Raw genomic sequence first — 20,709 nt, 5'->3', positions numbered from 1 at the left:
CTCGGGGTGGAAGCTCTCCTGCAGCCTCCCGATTGACCCCCCTCCCCGGGGGCCGCCTGCGGCAAGTGCAGCCGGGCTGATGGCCAAGTGCTGTGATGTGCTGAGTGTGGGCACTCAGGGCACTCCAAGCCAGGACTGCTTTGCTGTCCCTCATCGAGTTAGACAGGCGAGCAGGGAACCCCTGAGAACTGCCTGTCCGGGGTGGGGGTCGGGCCCCTTTAACCACAGCCCTTGGCTAGCCTGAGACAGCAGCTCCATGCTCTAAGTCCTAATCTCATTCTCTGCCAGCACTGCTTCCGGCCATCCTTATCCTCGGTTCAGGGTCCACTCAATGTGGACATGCTAGTTCGAATTAGCAAAATGCTAATTCGAACTAGTTTTTAGGTCTAGATGCACTAGTTCGAATTAGCTTAGTTCGAATTAACTAATTCAAATTAAGTTAGTTCTAATTAGTGCTGTAGTGTAGACATACCCTGAGAGTGCCAGAGACAGGTTTTACATAGTTTACTCTGCTAGCTGGTCCCCCATCTCTGCACTCGGAGTTTCAGGTTGGGGGACTGAGCCGTGACAAGGCTAAAAGGAGATTCTCCCTCTATTGAATAGTTTATGATGCCATAGCCCTGAATATGTCCTTCAATGTGTTTCCAGGAAATGAATGCCAGAACTATCCAGAAAAGTTGATTAAGGAACTAGTTTCACCAGCTTTTTTATAGTTTACTGTAATCACTATAATAAAACTATGGACTATTCCGAACATTTTAGAAAGTCTCACTAAAATATTGTCAGTAAAAATTCAGTAGAAAGCAAGACTTTTGTGTTTTTCTATATACCATTGAGGATGAAACCATTTAAGAAGTACAGTAGAGTCTCGATTATCCGACCGAAACGGGACCGAAGGATGGTTAGATAATTGAAATGTCGGATAATATGGAAAATACCTTGTGAGGTTGAAGGTATTTTCCATGTGAGCCGCTGCTCTGCAGATGCTCGGCTGCTTCACTGGCCAGTTGCGCTGCTCCCGACCTACCCTATCTTTCCCGGCCAGCTGCAGGGCAGCGCGATTGGCCGAGAGAGATAGGGGAGGTCGGGGGCAGAGTAACTGGCCGGGGGAGATTAAGGAGGTTGGGGACAGCGCGACTGGTTGGGAGAGATAGGGGAGGTCGGGGGCAGCACGGCTGGCCAGAGGAGATGGGGGAGATCAGGGCACCCCGCAACCTTCAGAGGGCGGGGGCAGATGGGCTCCAGCATCCTGCTGCATGGCCCTGCTCCCTCCTTCCTCTTCTCTCACTGCCTTTGTCTCCACACTGCCTGGCGCCTTCCCTTCCGTGCTCCACTCTGCTGGCTCTGCCACCTGCACAATTGCCTTGGACGGCCACAGGCAGGTCGGATAACACGGAATGTCGGATAAAGGAAGGTCAGATAATCAAGACTCTACTGTAGTGACGGATGGCAGAACAAGGAGCAATGGTCTCAAATTATAGAGAGGGAGGACTAGGCTGGATATTAGGAAAAATTATTTCACCAGGTGGGTGATGAATTGGTTATTTAGGGAGGTGGTGGAATCTCCATCCCAAGAGGTTTTTAAGTCCCAGCTTGCCAAAGCCCTATTTGGGATGATTTAGTTGGGATTTGTCCTGCTTTGGGCAGGGGGCTGGACTCGATGATCTCCTGAGGTCTCTTCCAGCCCTATGGTTCTATGATAAGGAGTAGATAAGTAGTGGTTAAAACTGGAGACTGGTAGTTAAGGAACTCCAGCTAAACTTCTCAGCTAAACTTCTGCCTTGCTCTGTAACCTTGGACAAGTCACTTAATGGACCACAAGTTACTCATCTGTATAATGAGTATAACTTACAAGGAGAGCATGAAGACAATTTCTATAAAGCACTTTAGAGCCTATAATGAAAGGGCACCATAACAGATATTATTTTACAATGCAAGACCTTTCTTTGAGCTGCAATGTATGTGGTGGGTAGACATTCCATAAAAGGCAATTCCAGCTATCATACAACGAGGCATTCTTGCATGAAGTTTAACGATAGGAATAAATCAATTAAGCTACAGTACTTCAAATCTAATGTATTATCCAAAATATTCTATTAGTAGCAGCCAGAAAGTTTTGTCCTAATTGACTGAAGCTTTTGAAAACCCTGTTATTAAAGTACATGGCAATTAACTCTGAGAACCCTGGCAATACTCCAGCTTGGTTGAAGACAAAGACATTTATGGAAGCAAAAGCTTCCAAGCAAGGCTCTATCTATTTTCTAATCATGACAAGTTTCAGAAAGATACACCCAGTGATGAATACTAAAGCACAGCAATTGAATTAAATGTTAAATAAGTAACTTGTCTCCTATATTTGAGTATTTATTTTTGTGGCTATATTACTGAAGTGAAGGCAAATTTGTTAATGTACTTATGAACTCTGCTAATATTAAAGGTCCTCTTGGAGTTACTAGGTTCTTCTCTTTTATGTATTTATTTATTAACTTGTCCTCCTCTGAAGTTCAAACACTTGGTCCCTATTAAATTATAAAGAGAACTGAGTGCATTGGTGAAGAAACCACAAGTCACATATATAATTAGCCACACCAGTGTATCTCAAAACTTTGCCACATCAATTCTCACCAAAGACAAAAAATATTGTTCAGGTCCCCTTAAATGGATGCATTTTAAAGGGGGATGGTTGAATATTCTGTCAACATTTTTTGGTTAAAAGAAAAGCATATTTCACCTGGCGGCTCTTAACATATTTCAAAGCAAAGGCACAACGGGGTTAGCTCCCAGGGCTGAGTGTGGTTCTATAGTTTCCCCCCTTATTGACTAATGGAATAGTCAATTGACTACTCTTCTACTTCATATAGTAGAAGAGAGGGATAGAAAAAGTGACAAAAAGTGATAGGAGGCTCCTAAGTGTTCTTAGTGTCTTTCAATTTTTTTTCCTTAGAAAAGCCTGGAGTGAGACACTGTTAAGTGCCAGCTGCTAGTAACTAATTATGCCTATGATCCTGTCTTTACTCTCTTCCTCCCTCAGTGCAAGGAGTAAATAGTAGTAAATATATACTCTCATCACCTAAATAAAAATGTATAACTTTATTAAACTGGCATTTATTTATTCACTAATTGATAATGCTAGGGTCAGATATGGAGGTTTAATACTAAGTTTCTTGGAGGAAATCACTGATCTGGGAGTTTGATAAAAAACACGCATAGTGTAGCTTCAAGAAATTAACAGATACAATATTACTCAAGATTTGGAAATGTGACCCATTTATTTTAACTGAGAAGCATTCATTACACAGTGCAAACAGTTCTTTGGTAAATTTACGGATTACAATAAAAATAACGAAGCCTTTGCTTTTGGTAACAGTTTTTAAAAGTAAATAAATATGCACAATTTGCAACATACTACAGCAATATTCTCACAGTGGATACTGAGGAAATGATCATCCAGCCATTGGCCACTGTTTCAGAAATGTTAATACGGGTGCTGAATCTGTAGACACTGTAATAAAAGTAAATGTGTACTATCCTTGATTGCTTAATATATTTGAAATTGTTGGTGAAAATCTTTTATAGGTTTTATGATTATGGAAAATAACTGAAGATGACAGCTGTATAAGCATTTCAAGAGTTATTCCAGAATCTTTGTTTTATACCGTATGAGTAAACATTGAACAAAGAACAACAGATATTCACTTTATTCTGGGGAGGGGAACAATGGAATCAGATACCTGATACTGTATATAATGTATAAATGGAAAAGTTCTTCTCCTATGATCGGAAATTAGAAGGATATTTAATTCATATTAACTTGCAGGGAAATTATTAAATTAATAGTCCATTAAAAGCACTTTTCCACTGGTCCATATAACCATATATATTTTTAAATTATTATATTCGATTTGGTTCTGCAAACCTTTCTTCTTACTGTAATCAGTGGGAGATCCATGTGCACAGATCTTCCAGAGTAAGTGTGCAGTTTGGACTCTCAAGAAAGCAGAACAAAAGTACTAGCGTATCAAAAAAGGGAAGGAATGTCAAGCCCTAGATACCCCATGAAACTTTCCACACAGATTCTAAAAATATTAAAATAGATTATGTACGTCAAAACTTTATATATGAAATCAATTATATTCTTAAAAATATAAATGGTAGTACCTCATGTAACTCTAACATACATTTTTAATTACCATACCACTCACATGTACATATTACTGTTACTACACTGTCAAACTAGTCATTGTAGTAAGCATATAATATATACCAAAGTTTGAGAGCAGTGTCATAGTATGTATCTTATCAAATTATAGTACATTAAAGCTACTAATTATGTGCCAAAATATTATAGTGGAAATTGTTGCTATAGATTAGCTGTAACACACAAATCTGATTTACTATGCAACTTAAGTCTTTACATAATACGAAGACTTACATGTTTACATGTTGCTTTTCTCTCTCACCAACAGAAGTTGGTCCAATCAAAGATATTTCCTCACCCATGTTGCCTAGCTAATGTTGACATTTGTGCACATTTCATTAATGCTTAAATTCCTGATCCCTAAAAGCTAACAATTAACTCAGAATCCAGAGAATTCAATAATGTCAGTAGGAGTTCTGCATTAGGACTGCAGGACTGAGCCCTGAATTGTAGGAAATTAGGGATTTTTTTTTTCAGAAGATGCACTGTAAATGAAAAAGAAAACTGTAAAATGAGGTATGATAGTTGTCCTTCATTGCAATGCATTGAATGCAATAATATATGCCTATTAAAATGGCAAAGAATTGGTGTGCTAATACATACACTGCATTGCTATATATTCTATAGTGCTAAAAATGAATTATGTGAGCAGTTAAGTGAGGCAAATAAAGGCACTGAGCTAAAAGTATCTATGTAGTAGCTGAAAATGGAGAAAACCTATATGCTCAAATACCTAATCAGCAAAAAAATGGAAAAGAGTAGTCAATCACAATTAACCATTAATGCTTACATTTCACAAACAGTGCCATAATATACTTAGGAACATATGTCTACTGACAATATGCAAAATGAATCAGTAGGTCTCATTGTATACAAAATGGCATGTGATGTTTTCACATTTTCAAAACAGGGCCATAGTAACTGTACATGTGAGCACGTCTGAGATGGACAGAAGCATGCTGTCAAGCTGGACTTTGGATGGTCACTTTACCATGATTAAAATAAATGAAACAAAAGAGTAGCCAAGCAATTACCTATGATCATATTCATTTTAATTTCAAATGCTACTTGTGAGTCATGTACTCCTTCCTAAAATGAGGAATAGCATTCAAGGAACACTGTCAAACATTTTTTTAATCATATTGTTTTTAATACCTTCCTAGAATCTTAATGTTTGTTTCTCTTTCTCTAGCAGTGTTATGCTTTTCAATTAGTCAAACACTGAATAATTTTCCTCTTCTATTAAAGAGAGGTTAACATGAAACTGATGCATTTTCTTACTTCCTTTTCTATATACCAGAATAATTGATTAAGCAATCCATATGCACAGCTGGCTTGCAGAAATTGGCCCTGTATTAGCAAAGTTCTGAACACAGTTTTTATTAAGCTTTTATTTTAGCTTCTTCTGACTTTATTAGCAAAGCACTGAATATCAAGTCAGACTGATACTACAAAGTAAATATTCTTATTGTGCTTATTTCTCATAAATGGGAGCTGTTCTGATTTTATAATGTAAACATTTTAAGGTAAGTTATTTTGGATGCCTAAACCTACCTGACAGTGTCCTTTTAAAGTAGCACCGGATTCAGTTTGTCTAACCTGAGAATCTTAGTACAAAAATTATCTTGAACTGTTTATTTCCATTTCAACGTTTTTGCATTGTAATTTTCTTTTTATGGGCAAATAATAAAATAATACATCATCTTATACTGTTACAGCACCAATAGAATGTTGTCATGTAAAATCTTGATTTCTTGCTGTTCTTTTAAGCTTCTGGTTACCTTATTTGCCATCAGCAGGCATCGTTATGATTTGAAGAGGACACATCTTAAATTCTTAGAGGAGATTTATGGCTTCTTTTCCTTGCTAATAGTTTGTTTTAAACAGACTGGACAGCAAACTTCTTTGACCTTCAATGGTGTAGAACAATCAGTTGGTGGACATGATTCTACAAAACATGTAATCTGACCAACCTGTATTAGTACAAATACAAAAACAGTTTAGAACATTTTATTTAGCTTTGTCTACAAAATAAGAGATATGGTATAGGTTGAATGTCTCTAGTCCAGCACCCTGCGGACCTGACCAGTGCTAAACCACAGAGTTTGCTGAACCACAGGAGGTCAATATTGTCTAACATCATTACCAACACTTCCACTGCATACTGGGCTCTTAGAAGACATTTAGGGGTAGATTAGAGCTACATAACAGCACAGAACACTGAGAATCAGGATGGGTGGCTATAAGCAAACTTTATGGGAGCGTGGGAAATGTGGCCACACCACCAGTAAGTGGACACCCAGCTAACTAAAATCATCCCAGAACACGGATGTTGTCAGACCAGACAGTGCCGGACTACAGAGGCTCAATCTGTATTTACATTATTTGGGAATGTAAAAGCCATTCTTTCTAAGGTTTTGGCTACTGAAACAAATTTTGAATGTATCATAGATTATTTTGAGAGAATATTAACATTTGCATCTAGAAGAAAGCACCTTGAATGGCAACTTTTAAAATGACTGTTTGTTCTAAAACTCTTTCATCCTCTGTCACAATCTGATCTCTTAAGCATCAGCCTGCACCTGCTCCTCACATCCTCTTCTCCCCTAACTTGCTCCTCTCATTGCCACTTCCCTTCAATGTCCTCTCTTCTTTCACTCCCCCTTGCCATTTAGCTTATACCCTCTTACCTAAACCCACCTAAAAAGCCATGAAGTTATCATGAAAATAGAATGAAATTCAGTAAGGATAAATACAAAGTACTCCATCTGGGAAGGAATAATCAATTGTACTCATACAAAATGGGAAATGACTGCCTAGGGAGGGGCACCACCGAAAGGGATCTGGGGATCAGAGTGAATCACAAATAAAATATGAGTTATGAGTGTAACTGCAAAAAAAGTAAACATCATTCTGGGATGTATTAGCAGGAGTGTTGTGAGCAAGACATGAGAAGTAATTCTTCCACTCTAGTGTGTGCTGATTAGGCCTAAAGTGGAGTACTGTGTCCAGTTCTGGGTGCCACATTTCGGCTATGATGTGGATAAATTATGGAAGGTCCAGAGAAGAGTAACAAAAATTATCAGAGGTCTAGAAATTATGACCTATGAAGAAAGACTAATAAAACTGGCTTTGTTAATACTGGAGAAGACAGAGGGGGCATAACAGTTTTCAAGAAAATAAAAGATTGTTATAAGGAGGAGTGAGAATAATGATTCATCTTAACCTCTGATACTAGAACAGGATGCAATGCGCTTGAATTGCATCAAGGGAAGTTTTGGTTAGACAATAGGAAAAATGTCTTGCAACAGTGGTTAAGCCTGGAATGAATTGCCTAGGGATATCATGGAGTCTTTATCATTGGAGATTTTTTTTTAAGAGCAGGTTAAACAAATACCTATTAGGGACGGTCTAGCTCAGAGTTCCCTCCAAGTTGAGTGTTTGGATGACTGCATAGATTCAAATGCCACCCAGTTGATTATCAGAGAGACCACAGCCATTCACAGCCAGTACCACGTGTTTCTACTAGTGGTGCACATCCACATGTACGTTGATGCACATAACACATTTATTCTGAACATAGATGGAACAATTAGAAGGAACAATGGTCTAGATAATACTTAGTTCTGCCATGAGAGCTGGGGACTGGACTAGATGACCTCTCAACGTCACTTCTAGTCCTACAATTCTATGATTTTGTGACATTGTGCTGAATATTATTATTAACTCTGCTTCTGTGGTATACTCCTTTATCCTGCCATGTGTCTGTCTTGCCTATTTAGACTGTAAGTACATATCTACTGCTCTGTGTTTGTATAGCATATAGCACAATGCGGCCATATTCTTGTTTGGTTCTTAGGCACGCATTACCACACTGAAGTTGATTAATAATACAATTTATTAGTTGTATATTGATTTATTATCTAAAGTTCACACAAAGTTCAGGGATCCCATGTAGCCAAAGTCTCTCCTCCTCCGCCTATAACATTATTTGATGTCTTTCCCTAAAGGTTAAAAAGAAGGCAAATACTAACATTTTAGTACATGAGCTTTTACCAATGTTTACATTCTGTAAGAGGCTGCTTTTGGAATGTCTTCTTCCAGGCCTCCCTCTTTCACCCACATTTTTACAAGTATAATTAAGCACCAGCCAAATGAAGTAAATTAGTTTATGTAGATGTCTAATTATTAGATTTGTAAGTAATGTTAGATGGATGATATTTGAAAGGTGAATTTTCCCAGCAACTAACTGCAAATAAATTGAAACAATGACTTGAATCTATAAAATGATGGGTACAACATCCGAGGTTATATCTTCAAAACAGACCACAATATGTCTTAAACACTAAAAATGGATTCCAGTATACTCACTTTGCATTCACACATAGTACAAGAGTCCCTTTTCCAGGTTTCATTGCTGGAATATGATTTACCCTTTTCATCAGTGCAATCAGTTCTACTGAGACGTGATTCCAGTTTCTTTATCTAAAGGCAGAAAACAAATTATTAAAATGAACTAATATATAGCTTTTCCTGATTACATATACAATCCCCTAACAACATTCATGTAGGTGAATTTGGTTGATTACTCAGTTTTAGAACTGGTCAGATAAAATGACAAGTATTAGAGGGGTAGACATGTTAGTCTGTATCTGCAGAAACAGCAAGGAGTTCTGTGGCACCTTAAAAACTAAGCCTTGGCCTACACTACGGAGTTATTTCAAAATAACCCCCCTTATTCTGAAATAATAAATGGAGCATCCTCACTACTAAGCCTGTTATTTCAAAATAATGGGCTGGTTATTTCAAAATCTGTACTCCTGCTTTCCTTAGGGAATAACACTTATTTTGAAATAGTTATTTCAAAATAACGTTCATGTGGATGCACCGCCGTTGCTATTTTGAAATAGCTACTCCCCAGAGTAATATGAAGTAATTACTCCCTAGTGCTTCCTGGGGCTCTAAGTTGAGGTATCACGTTCACAATAATGGAGCCTACTTCAGACTAATTTCGAGGTTCCCCCGTAATGGGGACATGCTATTTCGATTTTGTTATTTCGGGAGCTATTATTTTGAATTTAGTTATTTCAAAATAATTGCCTACTGTAGACATGCCCTGAGATGTATTTGGCGATAAGCTTACAAAGTGTCTTTAAGTTACCACAGGACTCCTCATTGTTTTTCAAGATATAATAGAGATTTGGCATGGTGAAAAGTTTCACTTCAGCTGTTACAAATTCAACAAAACTTTTGCTGAAACACAGAAGAGCACAGGGCACTATGCTTGCACCTAGCTTCAGGAGATAAAAAAGGCATAACCTTTGGGTACGCTGCCTCACCACCCACACTCCCATCATTTGGATTAGGGGGAGCTGGGGGCTTAGAGCCATGACACTTTGCTTCCCCCCACATTCCCAACTCCAGGGGGATAAAGAAGCACAGAGCTGAGGTGGTTAGCCCCCTAACACAGCACCTCTTTTTAAAGTGGCTACAGTTATAGCTACTTTAGTCAGTGTGATTATTAAGAGATTTTTATGACACACTGTTAAAAGTCTTTTCAAATATATCTGAATGCTGGATATAATAATGTATTATTTCAATTCGGCACATATCATTATTTCATAGCAACTGCACAGCCGATCACTGATATGGTTTAATCAACAAATTTTACGCACACTATAAACCCAGATTCTATAAATTCCAGGTCTTAAATACAATAAAAACATGACGGAAAAAGCTAATCCTATAAACAGTTTCATACACAGAGAATGGCCACATGCATGGAATGCATTGCTTATGCAAGGTTCTAATGACAACAGTCAACAAAGTCAGACTGTATAATCTTTGTTTTACATAAGATTAACAAAATATGCAAAAATAAACCATAATATATACATTATGTTCTTGTGTTCCATTTTGTCAAAAGATTACAAAATAAATTTTGGACTGGGGAATGCAGAAGAAGTCCTTATATTTAAGGTATTACCAGTGATATCTGTGGCCCACGAGACCTTTTGTTTAACAGTACCCATAGGCAGGGTTGCTAAATTCTACTGGTTTCAGTCTGTAGTTTTGTTCCTGACAGTATTACTAACGAGACACACATGTAAAGCAAGTACACGTAAAGTGAGGTGCATGCTGATTGCACACAACACTGACCATGAGAGCTGTGTGCTCCCTCTGCATCCAATCAAAATGATGCTACGATTCAATTGAATCCCCCCCTCAAATACTAGCTATACAAGCGCAGTTAGAAAAACCATCCTACCTCAGGAGATTGTCTTGGTTACGACTGTCTTGCAGCCCATTGATGAAGGAGGGCCACTCATGCAGCCCAATCACTAAACTAGGGTGCCTATCACTGCCACAGAAGGATAAGTCTTCTTTGTAAATATGCAATTTAAAATTACGTAAATTAAATGCAAGATTAGAAAATGTCCATGACATCATCTTACCTGATTTCTGAGACTTGTAATGGTCTTTTGCATTTCTAAAACAAATTCTCTAAAGTCATTTACCACAGGCAATTTTGTATGTTCATCAGATGCTGAAGTGGCATTATTAAAATGTTTAATCTGTTCTGTAGAACTGCAACAAGAGGAATACAGATCAAGATATTCACCAAACAGTTTTCATTAGACTGGCTATTTGAATAGGACCTATCCAAAATGTAAATTATGAATAAATCAAGTATAGACAGCTGGCTGTATGAGTTATATGAAGCACAACAGAGCACTAGTGCCCTTGTATACAGGGTGAGAACTGTTTAATGCTATTATTACTTCTTATAACAGCAGGAATAGGAAGTTTTGAAAACAGAATTTATCACTGTTAAAGAGTGTTCTGGGTACTATAGTAGGGGATAGAAAATGTTGTTGGTCTCTTGGCATAACAGAGAAAAGAACCAGTTAAGCTAAACATTAACAATAATCCAGAATGCTAATGATTCGCTTGTATAATTATAATCAGCATTGTTTTTGGACTCATTTTAGAGTTTCTTCCTATGAACATTTGTTCTTGAAAAACGTAAGTTTTTGAAAATGGAACAAGTTGGTATACTTACCTGTTTCCAATTTAATAAACATTTGAAATCAGAAGTGCTTTTACACTTTCGGAATAATATAAAGCCACTTGTTTATTAAATGTTGCATTGCTCGATTGACATCTCGCAAACTTACATCACAAAATCATTTTAATAAGTTTAATCTTCAAGTGAAAATATGGTGCAAAGTCATCACAGAAAATTGACATATTGAGTATTAATTATACCATCCAGACATATTTCAAAAACATTCAGAAAAATAGAGAGAGCATTAATAATTAAACCAAAAACATGGTATACATGAAGCACTAAGAGCCAACGTAGCCAAACATTTCCATCTGAGGGTTGCTGATATTAGAGAATTCGCTGCAGTAACACAATTTTTAGTCCTAGTATTAATACAGCTCTTGGACCCTATCTCTAAATGTAATTTCTACATCTCTCACTTAGCAATCCTGGAAACTCCTCCTCATTGATATTTCTGTTCTTTGACCTTCAAAAGAGTCTCTTTGTTACCAGGGTAAGAGTACCTGGTGTTTTCTTTTGACTTTCATTTTTATGGAACTTAAACTTCTTGACAGCTTTATATATGTGACAAAGAATGTTTACCAGTATATTACTGTTTATGCTATGAAGATTTGGAAAAGTTGATAAAAAAGTTCATTTGGGAGTGCTAACCACAGTCTACAAAGATCTACTACTTCAGGGCAACTTTTAACAGTCAATTAAGTGAAAGTTACAGTGGAGCATTTTTTATTTCTACTCTTCCTTAGCATTATTAAATGTATATGTAAATTATTAAAACATCTGAAATGTGGAATAAATTCACTCCTGGTGTAACTTCATTGATCTCAGAGGAGTTATTCCATGCATGAATTTTGTTCGGTGTTTTTTTATAATTAAACAGATATATAAAACCAGCAATAAAATGCTCACGTGCTTTTTATGTGCTGAGCCTTGCATTTTACTAATACAAAATTTGCCAGCAAAGGCTCAGATTTCTCTCATTGGGTATGTCTAGATTACATGCCTCTGCTGACAGCGGCATGTAAAATAGGCTATCCGACACAGTCAATGAAGCCGGGATTTAAATATCCCCGGCTTCATTAAAATAAAAATGGCCACCGCGCTGTGTCAGCTCAGCTGATTGTCGGCACAGCGCGCGAGTCAAGATGCGGATCGGTCAACAAGGTAAGCCTTTGTCGACTGCTCCTGTAAACCTCGTTTCATGAGGCAAAACGGAGCGGTCGACAAAGGCTTCCCTTATTGACCGATCTACGTCTTGACATGGATCAGCTGAGCCGGCATAGCGTGGAGGCCATTTTTATTTTAATGAAGCTGGGGATATTTAATTCCCGGCTTCATTGACTATGTCGGGTATCCTATTCTACATGCCTCTGTCAGCAGACGCATATAACCTAGACATACTCACTGATTCACCACCAAAGCCTTCTGGTTCATTCCTTCCATAATACTTACCAGGAGTAAGCCAAGAAAATACAATCTGAATTGTTACCTTATTTGAGTTTCCAAACATATTCTGTCTTCCCTTTGTCTTCTAGATTATAATTTCTTTGGGGGTAGGGACTGTCTCCTACTCTTGGGGGAATTCTGTCCCAAAAATGTTTTAAATTCTGCACATATTTTAAAATTATGCAACATTCTTCACATTTTATTTCTCAAAGTAATGCAATATAATCATGCTTGTTTCAAGTACTTTGGTAATTTTATTTAAACTATGGTACAATGAATGGAGAATGGGATTGGGGAGCATTGTAGGAAATCCCCAAATGTTCTCTGCCTAATAGTAATGTGGCTAGTATTGACTCTTTATTTTTAATTACTACTCAACAAATACATGCAGAGTTATGCTCAGTGTTAATAGGCATCTGAAGAGCAAGTGAGGGTTCACGACTCAAATTCACAATTTATATTAAATATTGATAATTTCCAGAAAGGTCAGTAGCAAACAGCTAATGGGCCACTTTTTCTCCCCTTGCACAGGAGTAGGGGTATTTATAGGGCTAGAAAAAGGAAAGGAACATTAGTGGATATGCTGTTGAAGCAATTACATTTTTTGTTAGTTATTTGTTGGGGCCACAATTTTACGTTCTTGCAGCAACTGAGGCAAAATAGTTTATTTAATGTATATGTTGTACTAGAAGAATTACCCAATATTGCTTGGATCCTTAACTCAAATAATTTTTGTTTTTTGTAAAATAAAATGAAAAATGTATAAAAGTAATTTGAATTATTGGTCTCAGGTAGGGCTGGAGATTAGGGTTTTAGTATGCAGGCTGCCCTGGGGAGAGAGGACTCCCCAGCCCTCTCTCACCATTGCTGTCTACACTGCAGCGCTATTTGGGGATACTGGATGTATCCTGAAATAGCTATTCCACGTCTTTTGAGCATGCCCGTTATTTCAAAATATAATGGGCTTGCTATTCCGATGTCCCTATAAACAGGGCTCGCCAATCCGCAGTGAGCCCTGCTCGTCAGCCGCAGATCGCCTGAACATGCGCAGATCGCCTGAACCCAGCTCTTCCGGGTTGTAATCTACTCGCCATGGGCGAGTAGATTACATAGATTGTCGAGCCCTGCCTATAAACCTCATTCCACAAGGAGTAAGGGACGTTTCAGAATAGTGATTTATTTCAAAATACGTACTGTATAGACAGCGCCAAATTTTGAAATAAGCTATTTTGAAATAACATTGAATTAAGATACACACTTTGTGTAGCTCAAATTGTGTATCTCATTTCGACCTACGGTGCAGTGAAGACATACTCCATGGCAGCTTTGAACCAGGTGAGAAACAACTCTTCATGGCTGCTACTGTTCCAGCAGGCACAGCTGGGGGAGGAGTGCATGTCCCCCAGCTGGGGCAGGTCCAGGTTTGCTCCTCTTCATTAGGGAGTGAGGGGAAGTGCACAGTTTGCTGCACTCCTTACTTTAGATGGGGAGCACAGGGGGCAGGTGAATGTGAACTCCTCATCCCCAACCCAATCCCGAGCAACGATTTAAATTAAGCATGTAATTTACATTTTATATAAAAAAACCTAAAAATTGAGCACAGCTGGGTAAATCTAATATGCGATAGATGCAAAGTGCAGTCACACTACACATTTTATCTTCCCAGTATTCTCATTTCTGAAGAAGAGCTTCTAACTGACTTTGATTGAAAGGGTGTGCTGGCTCACTCTCTTGGCTCATGCACTTTCAGGTTTGTAAAAAAAAATTAATCGATGGGACTCTGAACAGTGGCTTGATCAAAATTTTACTTTTAAAATCTGAGCCCTTGATAGCAGAATGACATATTAACTAAAGTACAAGGCCTTTCATACATACTAGCCCACCTTGTAAATATGTAATTGAATATTTCAGATTCATATACCAGTTTTGTGAAAGCTAGTCTAGTAGTCCTTACATTTGTGATGATAAAAAAAGGAGTGCAGGGAGTCTTAACAGAGGGTGACCAAAGCCGTAATCATATATATAGTAGCCCAAAGTCTGTGACTCTGTAACGCTGAAACGCTGGCTGTTCCTTCTGGGTGGCGTTGTTGCCTCCCGCCGTGGCACTCGGCTGACTTCTGAGCCACTTATCTGGGCCGCTGCATGGGAGCAAGCAGCGAAAGCGGCTGTTTGGGGTCTGCACTCCCCATGTAGCACTGGGGTGCTGCATGGGGAGAGTGGGGACCAAACGGCTGCTTGCGCCGCTTGCTCCTGCGCAGCAGCCCGGCTGAGCGGCGCAGAAGTCAGCCGAGTGCCCCGGCGGGAGGCAACAGTGCCGTCCAGAGAGAACAGCCAGGGGGCGGGGCCTGGATGAGCGTGCGTTTGACATCAGGAAAGGGTGCCGGATTCAAAAGGAGGAAACCGGAGCAGACACAGAGGACGTGGAGGAGACAGACAGGAGAATGGAGGAGGTGGAGGACAGCGAGAGAGAGAGTGAGAGAGATGCAGCAGGAGGAAGAGAAGAGGAACACAGAGTGAGAGGTGGGAAGGGGAGAAGAGAAAGAGGCAGGAGGCAGACGAGAGCTGAGAGAGAAAGGGCAAGGCAGTAGGAGGAGATGAGAGAGAGAGCAGCGTTTACGCTGCTTGCTCCCACGCGGCGGCCCAACTGAGTGGCACAGAAGTCAGCCGAGCAACACGGCAGGAGGCGAAGGGGGGCGGGGCAGTGACGTACATGCCCAAGGGGCGGGGCCTGGATGAGCGTGCATCCCCGACGGAGACAGAGGAGAGTGAAGAGAGAGTGAGAGGCAGGAGGAGAAAAGAAAGAAATATTTGACCACCAATTCCTAACTGTCAGAGTGGTCAAATATTGGAATAAATTGCCAAGGGAGGTGGTGGAATCTCCCTCTCTGGAGATATTTAAGAACAGGTTAGATAGACATCTGTCAGGGATGGTGTAGGTGGAGCTTGGTCCTGCCTTGAGGGCGGGAGGCTGGACTCGATGACCTCTTGAGGTCCCTTCCAGTCCTATTATTCTATGAAAGGAAGAGTGAGAGGCAGGAGAAGGAGAAGAGAGAGAGATGGAGGGAGAAGCAGAAGGCGGAGGAGAGCTGAGAGAGACGGGGGGAGGCAGTAGGAGGAGGAGATAGAGAAAGAGAGATGGAGCGAGAGACCGGAGGCTCAGGAGAGAAGACCGATGTGGAGGAGAGACCTGAAAATCCTGTCTTATGGTGGGCTAATTGGCTAGTATGTAATAAGAGTTGTTTGTACTCTGGTATAGATTTGGGTAGTCAAGAATAATTTGGTCCCAATGGTTTGGAGGCTCTGGTTCAGAAAGACACAATGTTTTAGGCCAGGGTTTCCCAAACTATGGGTTGGGACCCAAATATGGGTCGCCAGTACATTTCAAAAGGGTCACCAAGTGTCCCACCAGGTGGCCCTGCTCCCTCTCCTACCCCCGTTTTTGAATTGCCTTGGGTCACTAAGTCTTCCTGAATTGTCAAAATGGGTCCCCATCTGGAAAAGGTTGGGAACCACTGCTTTAGGCTTATACATATACAGGCAGTCCCCGGGTTACGTACAAGATAGGGACCGTAGGTTTGTTATTAAGTCGAATCTGTATGTAAGTCGGAACTGGCATCAGCCGCTGCTGAAACTGATCAGTTTCAACCGCGGCTGAATCTGGACGCTAGTTCTGACTTACATACAGATTCAACTTAAGAAACCCAGGCGTCCCCAAGTCAGCTGCTGCTGAAACTGCTCAGCGGCTGATTCCAGGAAGCCTGGGGCAGAGCAACTCTGCCTCGGGCTTCCTGTAGTCAGCTGCTGGTCAGTTTCACCAGCGGCTGACTTGGGGACGCCTGGGGCAGAGCAGCTGGGGTGCTGCTGGGTTGCTCCAGTAGCGCGGCTCCTCGGCACTACTGGAGCAACCCAGCAGCACCCCAGCTGCTCTGCCCCAGGCGTCCTGATTCAGCTGCTGCTGAAACTGACCAGCTGAATCAGGACGCCTGGAGCAGAGCAGCTGGGATGCTGCTGGGTTGGTCCGGAGCGGCGCTGCGGGACCAACCCGGCAGCCCCCAGCTGCTCTACCCCAGGGGTAGGCAAGAAAAGCCTGGTCTGCTGGGGGGGGAGGCACTAGCTGCACCCCGCCCAGCAGACCAGGGAGACGGGGGTGGTGGGACCGCCCAAGTCCTCCACGGCTTTGCTCCGTCTCCCTGGTCTGCTGACCTGGGAGACCCGGAGCAAAGCCTTGGAGCACGCGGGCAGCGGGACAGTCCAGGCGCGCCGCGGCTGTCCCGCTGCTGGCGTGCTCCAAGGCTTTGCTCCCCGTCTCCCTGTCAGACCAGGGAGACGGGGAGCAAAGCCGCGGAGCCCGCCCGCAGGGGGACAGCTCAAGCGCGCCCGGGCTGTCCCGCTGTGGGCGTGCTCCGAGGCTTTGCTCCCCATCTCCCTGGTCTGCTGGTCGGGAGATGGGGAGCAAAGCCGCGGAGCACGCTTGCAGGGGGACAGCTCAAGCGCGCCCGGGCTGTCCCGCTGCGGGCGTGCTCCAAGGCTTTGCTCCCCGTCTCCCTGGTCTGCAGGGAGACGGGGAGCAGCTTTTCTTGCCCTGGAGGACAGGGGCGGTGGACCGTGGCGCATCTGGGCATCCCGCTGCTCCCGTCCTCCGGGGCAAGAAAAGCCCCGTTCGTAACTGCGGATCCGCGTAACTCGGGGACTGCCTGGAAATACAAATAAATAATTTATGTCAAATTGTATGTAAGGGCATGTTTCATTCAGAATCTGAGAGGATTCCAATGTCTCTGTGGGAGATTGAGCAGATGAAGGCTTGCCTCTATTGCTGAACTAGTTTAATAATTTTTCATCCTCAAAAGGTGCCTATATGGGTCAGATCATTAGAAAACATCTGGGCTATGATCACATCTGAGAAAGAGTTTTACATGACGAATTGAGTTTACTAGCTGAATCATGTAAGACCTGGAACACAAAGAACACAATTTCTAGACAAAAAGGAGACAAGACAGAATCTTATTATGCAAGTGCCAGAAAACACTCCTTTCATGGAATCACAGAATATTGGAACTGGAAGGAGCCTCAAAAGTTTAGTCCCCTGCACTCATGGTAGGACCAAGCACCATCTAGATCATCCCTGACAGATGTCTGTCTAGCCTGCTCTAAAAATTTCAATGATGGAGATTTCACAACCTCCCTAGGCAATTCATTCCAGTGCTTAACCACTTTGACAGAAAGTTTTTCCTAATGTCTAACCTAAACTTCTCGTGCTGTAATTAAAGCCCTTTGCTTCTTGTTCTATTATTTAGAGGTTAAGGAGAATGATTTTTCTTCCTTCTCCTTGTAACACCCTTTTAGGTACTTGAAAACGATTATCTCTTTTCCATAATAAACAAACTTAATTCTTTCAAGTATCAGAGGGGTAGCCGTGTTAGTCTGAATCTGCAAAAGCGGCAAGGAGTCCGGTGGCACCTTATAGACTAACCAAACTGTTGGAGCATAAGCTTCCGTGGGCAAAGACCCACTTCATCAGATGCATTTAGTGGAAATTTCCAGAGGCAGGTATACATATGCAGGCCAGAATCAGGCTAGAGATGATGAGGTGGATCCAATGAGGGAGGATGAGGCCCATTTCTAGTAGCTGATCTGGAGGTGTGAATACCAAGAGAGGAAAAGCTGCTTTTGTAGTTAGCGAGCCATTCACAGTCTTTGTTTAATCCTGAGTCGATTGTGTCAAACTTGAAGATGAAATATAGAAGCAGGCATCTTTTAGATGGAGAGCAGCGTACCAGTCTCGAGGACTCAGAAAGGGGAAAATGGATGCCTGTGTCAGCATCTTGAATTTGGCTTAGGTGTTAAAGGCATTGACTTTCCTGAGGCGTAGGATGAACATAAGAACATAAGAATGTCCATACTGGGTCAGACAAAAGGTCCATCCAGCCCAGTACCCTGTCTGCTGACAGTGGCCAATGTCAGGTGTCCCAGAGGGAGTGAATCGAACAGGTAATGATCAAGTGGTCTCTCTCCTGCCATCCAGCTCCACCCTCTGACAAACAGAGGCTAGGGACACAGTTCCTTACACATACTGGCTAACAGCCATTTATGAACTTAACAGCCATGAATTTATCTCGTTCTCTTCACTGCATGGACGTCTTCAGAGAACTATCCACGATGACTCCATGATCTCTTTCCCGATTAGTTGTAGCTAAATTAGCCTCCATCATATAATATGTATAGATGGGGTTATTTTTTCCAATGTGCATTACTTTACATTTATACACATTAAATTTCATTTGCCATTTTGTTGCCCAGTCACTTAGTTGCCCTTCCCCTTCTTCCACTTGCTTTCCCCTTCCAGCTCCCTCCTCCCAGGTTTCCCCCTCCCCTCTCCCATCTCCTTTTCCTAGTCACTTAGTTTGGTGAGATCTTTTTGAAGTTCTTCACAGTCTGCTTTGGTCTTAACTACCTTGAGCAATTTAGTATCATCTGCAAACTTTGCCACCTCACTGTTTATCTTTTCTCCAGATCATTTATGGATAAGTTGAATAGGATTGGTCCTAGGACTGACCCTTGGGGAACACCACTAGTTACGCCTCTCCATTCTTTGTTTCCTGTCTTTTAACCAGTTCTCAGTTCATGAAAGGATCTTCCCTCTTATCCCATGACAACTTAATTTACATAAGAGCCTTTGGTGAGGGACCTTGTCAAAGGCTTTCTGGAAATCTAAGTACTCTATAGCTACTGGATCCCTCTTGTCCACATGTTTGTTGACCCCTTCAAAGAACTCTAAGAGTATGTCTACACTGCAAAGGAGCCTGACAGGGGCTGGAGAAGGCGGTCACCTTCCTGGTCCAGAGTGGAGATCATGGACCTTATTCAGGTTTGGGGGGATGGCCCCAAAGTCCATGATCTCCGCACTAGATGGAGGAATGCGACCATCTATGTCAGGATAGCTGCCAGCCTGGCCACCAAAGGCCACATGCGAACTCAGGAGCAGATATGCATGAAAATCAAGTTGGTCCAGCGAGACCCCCAACCCTGGGCCCTGAGCTTCCCCTCCCCCTTTTTCCCCTTGCTTCCCCCTTCCAGCTCCCTCCTCCCAGGTTTCCCCATCCCACCTCCTTTTCCCAGTCTCCCCCGAGGTTCATTCTCCCTCCCCAGTTTTGTGTTTATGAAAAAATGTGTATTTTATTTGACATCAGGAAGGGGGGCTAGAGAGGAGTAAGTGGAAGGACATGAGGGAGGAATGGGGCACGAGCCCCCAGTGGGGAGGACCGGGGTGGCTCTGAGGGATGGACACTCTCCTGCAAGGCCTCTTGCATCCTGACAGTCCCCCGATGGACCCTCCCCGGATGGCAGCCTGCAGCAAGTGCAGCCGGGTGGATAGCAACGACCACGAGACGTTCCGGCATGCCCAGGGGCAGGTTTGGCTCCATGTGGCCGAGTGCTGTGGTGTCCCGAGTAAGGGCACTCAGGGCACTCGAAGACAGGAATGCTTTGCTGTCCCTCATCAAGGTTGACAAGCAAGCGGGGAACCCTGAGAACTGTCTTTCCGGGGTGGGGGTAGGGTCCCTTTAAGCACGGAGCTCAGTTAGTGTGTGGGGCTGCTTCCTGAGGCTAAGTCCTAACCTGATGCCCTGCCGGCACTGGTTCCGGCCAGCCTTAATTTCGGTTCAGGGTCCCCTCAGTGTGGACGCGCTATTTTGAAATATCAAAACGCTATTTCGAAATAAGTTGTGTGTAGATGCGTTAATTCAAATTAGTTTAATTCAAATTAACTATTTCAAATTAAGTTAATTCGAAATAGCGCTCTAGTGTAGACATACCCTAATAGATTACTAAGACATGATTTCCTTTTACAGACACTCTCCTGCCCAACAAATTATGTTCTTCTATGTGTCCAACAATTTTATTCTTTACATTTGTTTCAACTAATTTGCCCAGTACTGATATTAGACTTACCGGTCTGTAATTGACGGGATCGCTTCTACAGCCCTTTTTAAATATTGGC

General features: G+C 41.9%; 1 protein-coding gene across 2 annotated transcripts in view; it reads right to left on the bottom strand.

The window, feature by feature from the left end:
• Positions 1-3,244: 3,244 nt before the first annotated feature.
• Positions 3,245-20,709, bottom strand: part of PXDN (peroxidasin) — a 122,804-nt gene continuing 105,339 nt past the window's right edge. For both annotated transcript variants that reach the window (XM_006131038.5, XM_006131039.5), the window contains 3 exons: positions 10,654-10,786; positions 8,570-8,683; positions 3,245-6,171 (listed from right to left, as the gene is read on the bottom strand). In XM_006131038.5, the coding sequence (XP_006131100.1) occupies positions 6,046-6,171; positions 8,570-8,683; positions 10,654-10,786 (373 nt within the window). In that variant the 3' untranslated portion in view covers positions 3,245-6,045. The remainder of the gene's footprint in view (positions 6,172-8,569; positions 8,684-10,653; positions 10,787-20,709) is intronic.

This window comes from Pelodiscus sinensis, chromosome 3 (assembly GCF_052426305.1).
Source record: "Pelodiscus sinensis isolate ZL-2025 chromosome 3, ASM5242630v1, whole genome shotgun sequence".
Classification (NCBI taxonomy): domain Eukaryota; kingdom Metazoa; phylum Chordata; order Testudines; family Trionychidae; genus Pelodiscus; species Pelodiscus sinensis.
Note: the sequence above shows the minus strand (reverse complement) of the source record. Positions and strands in the feature narration are given on the sequence as shown.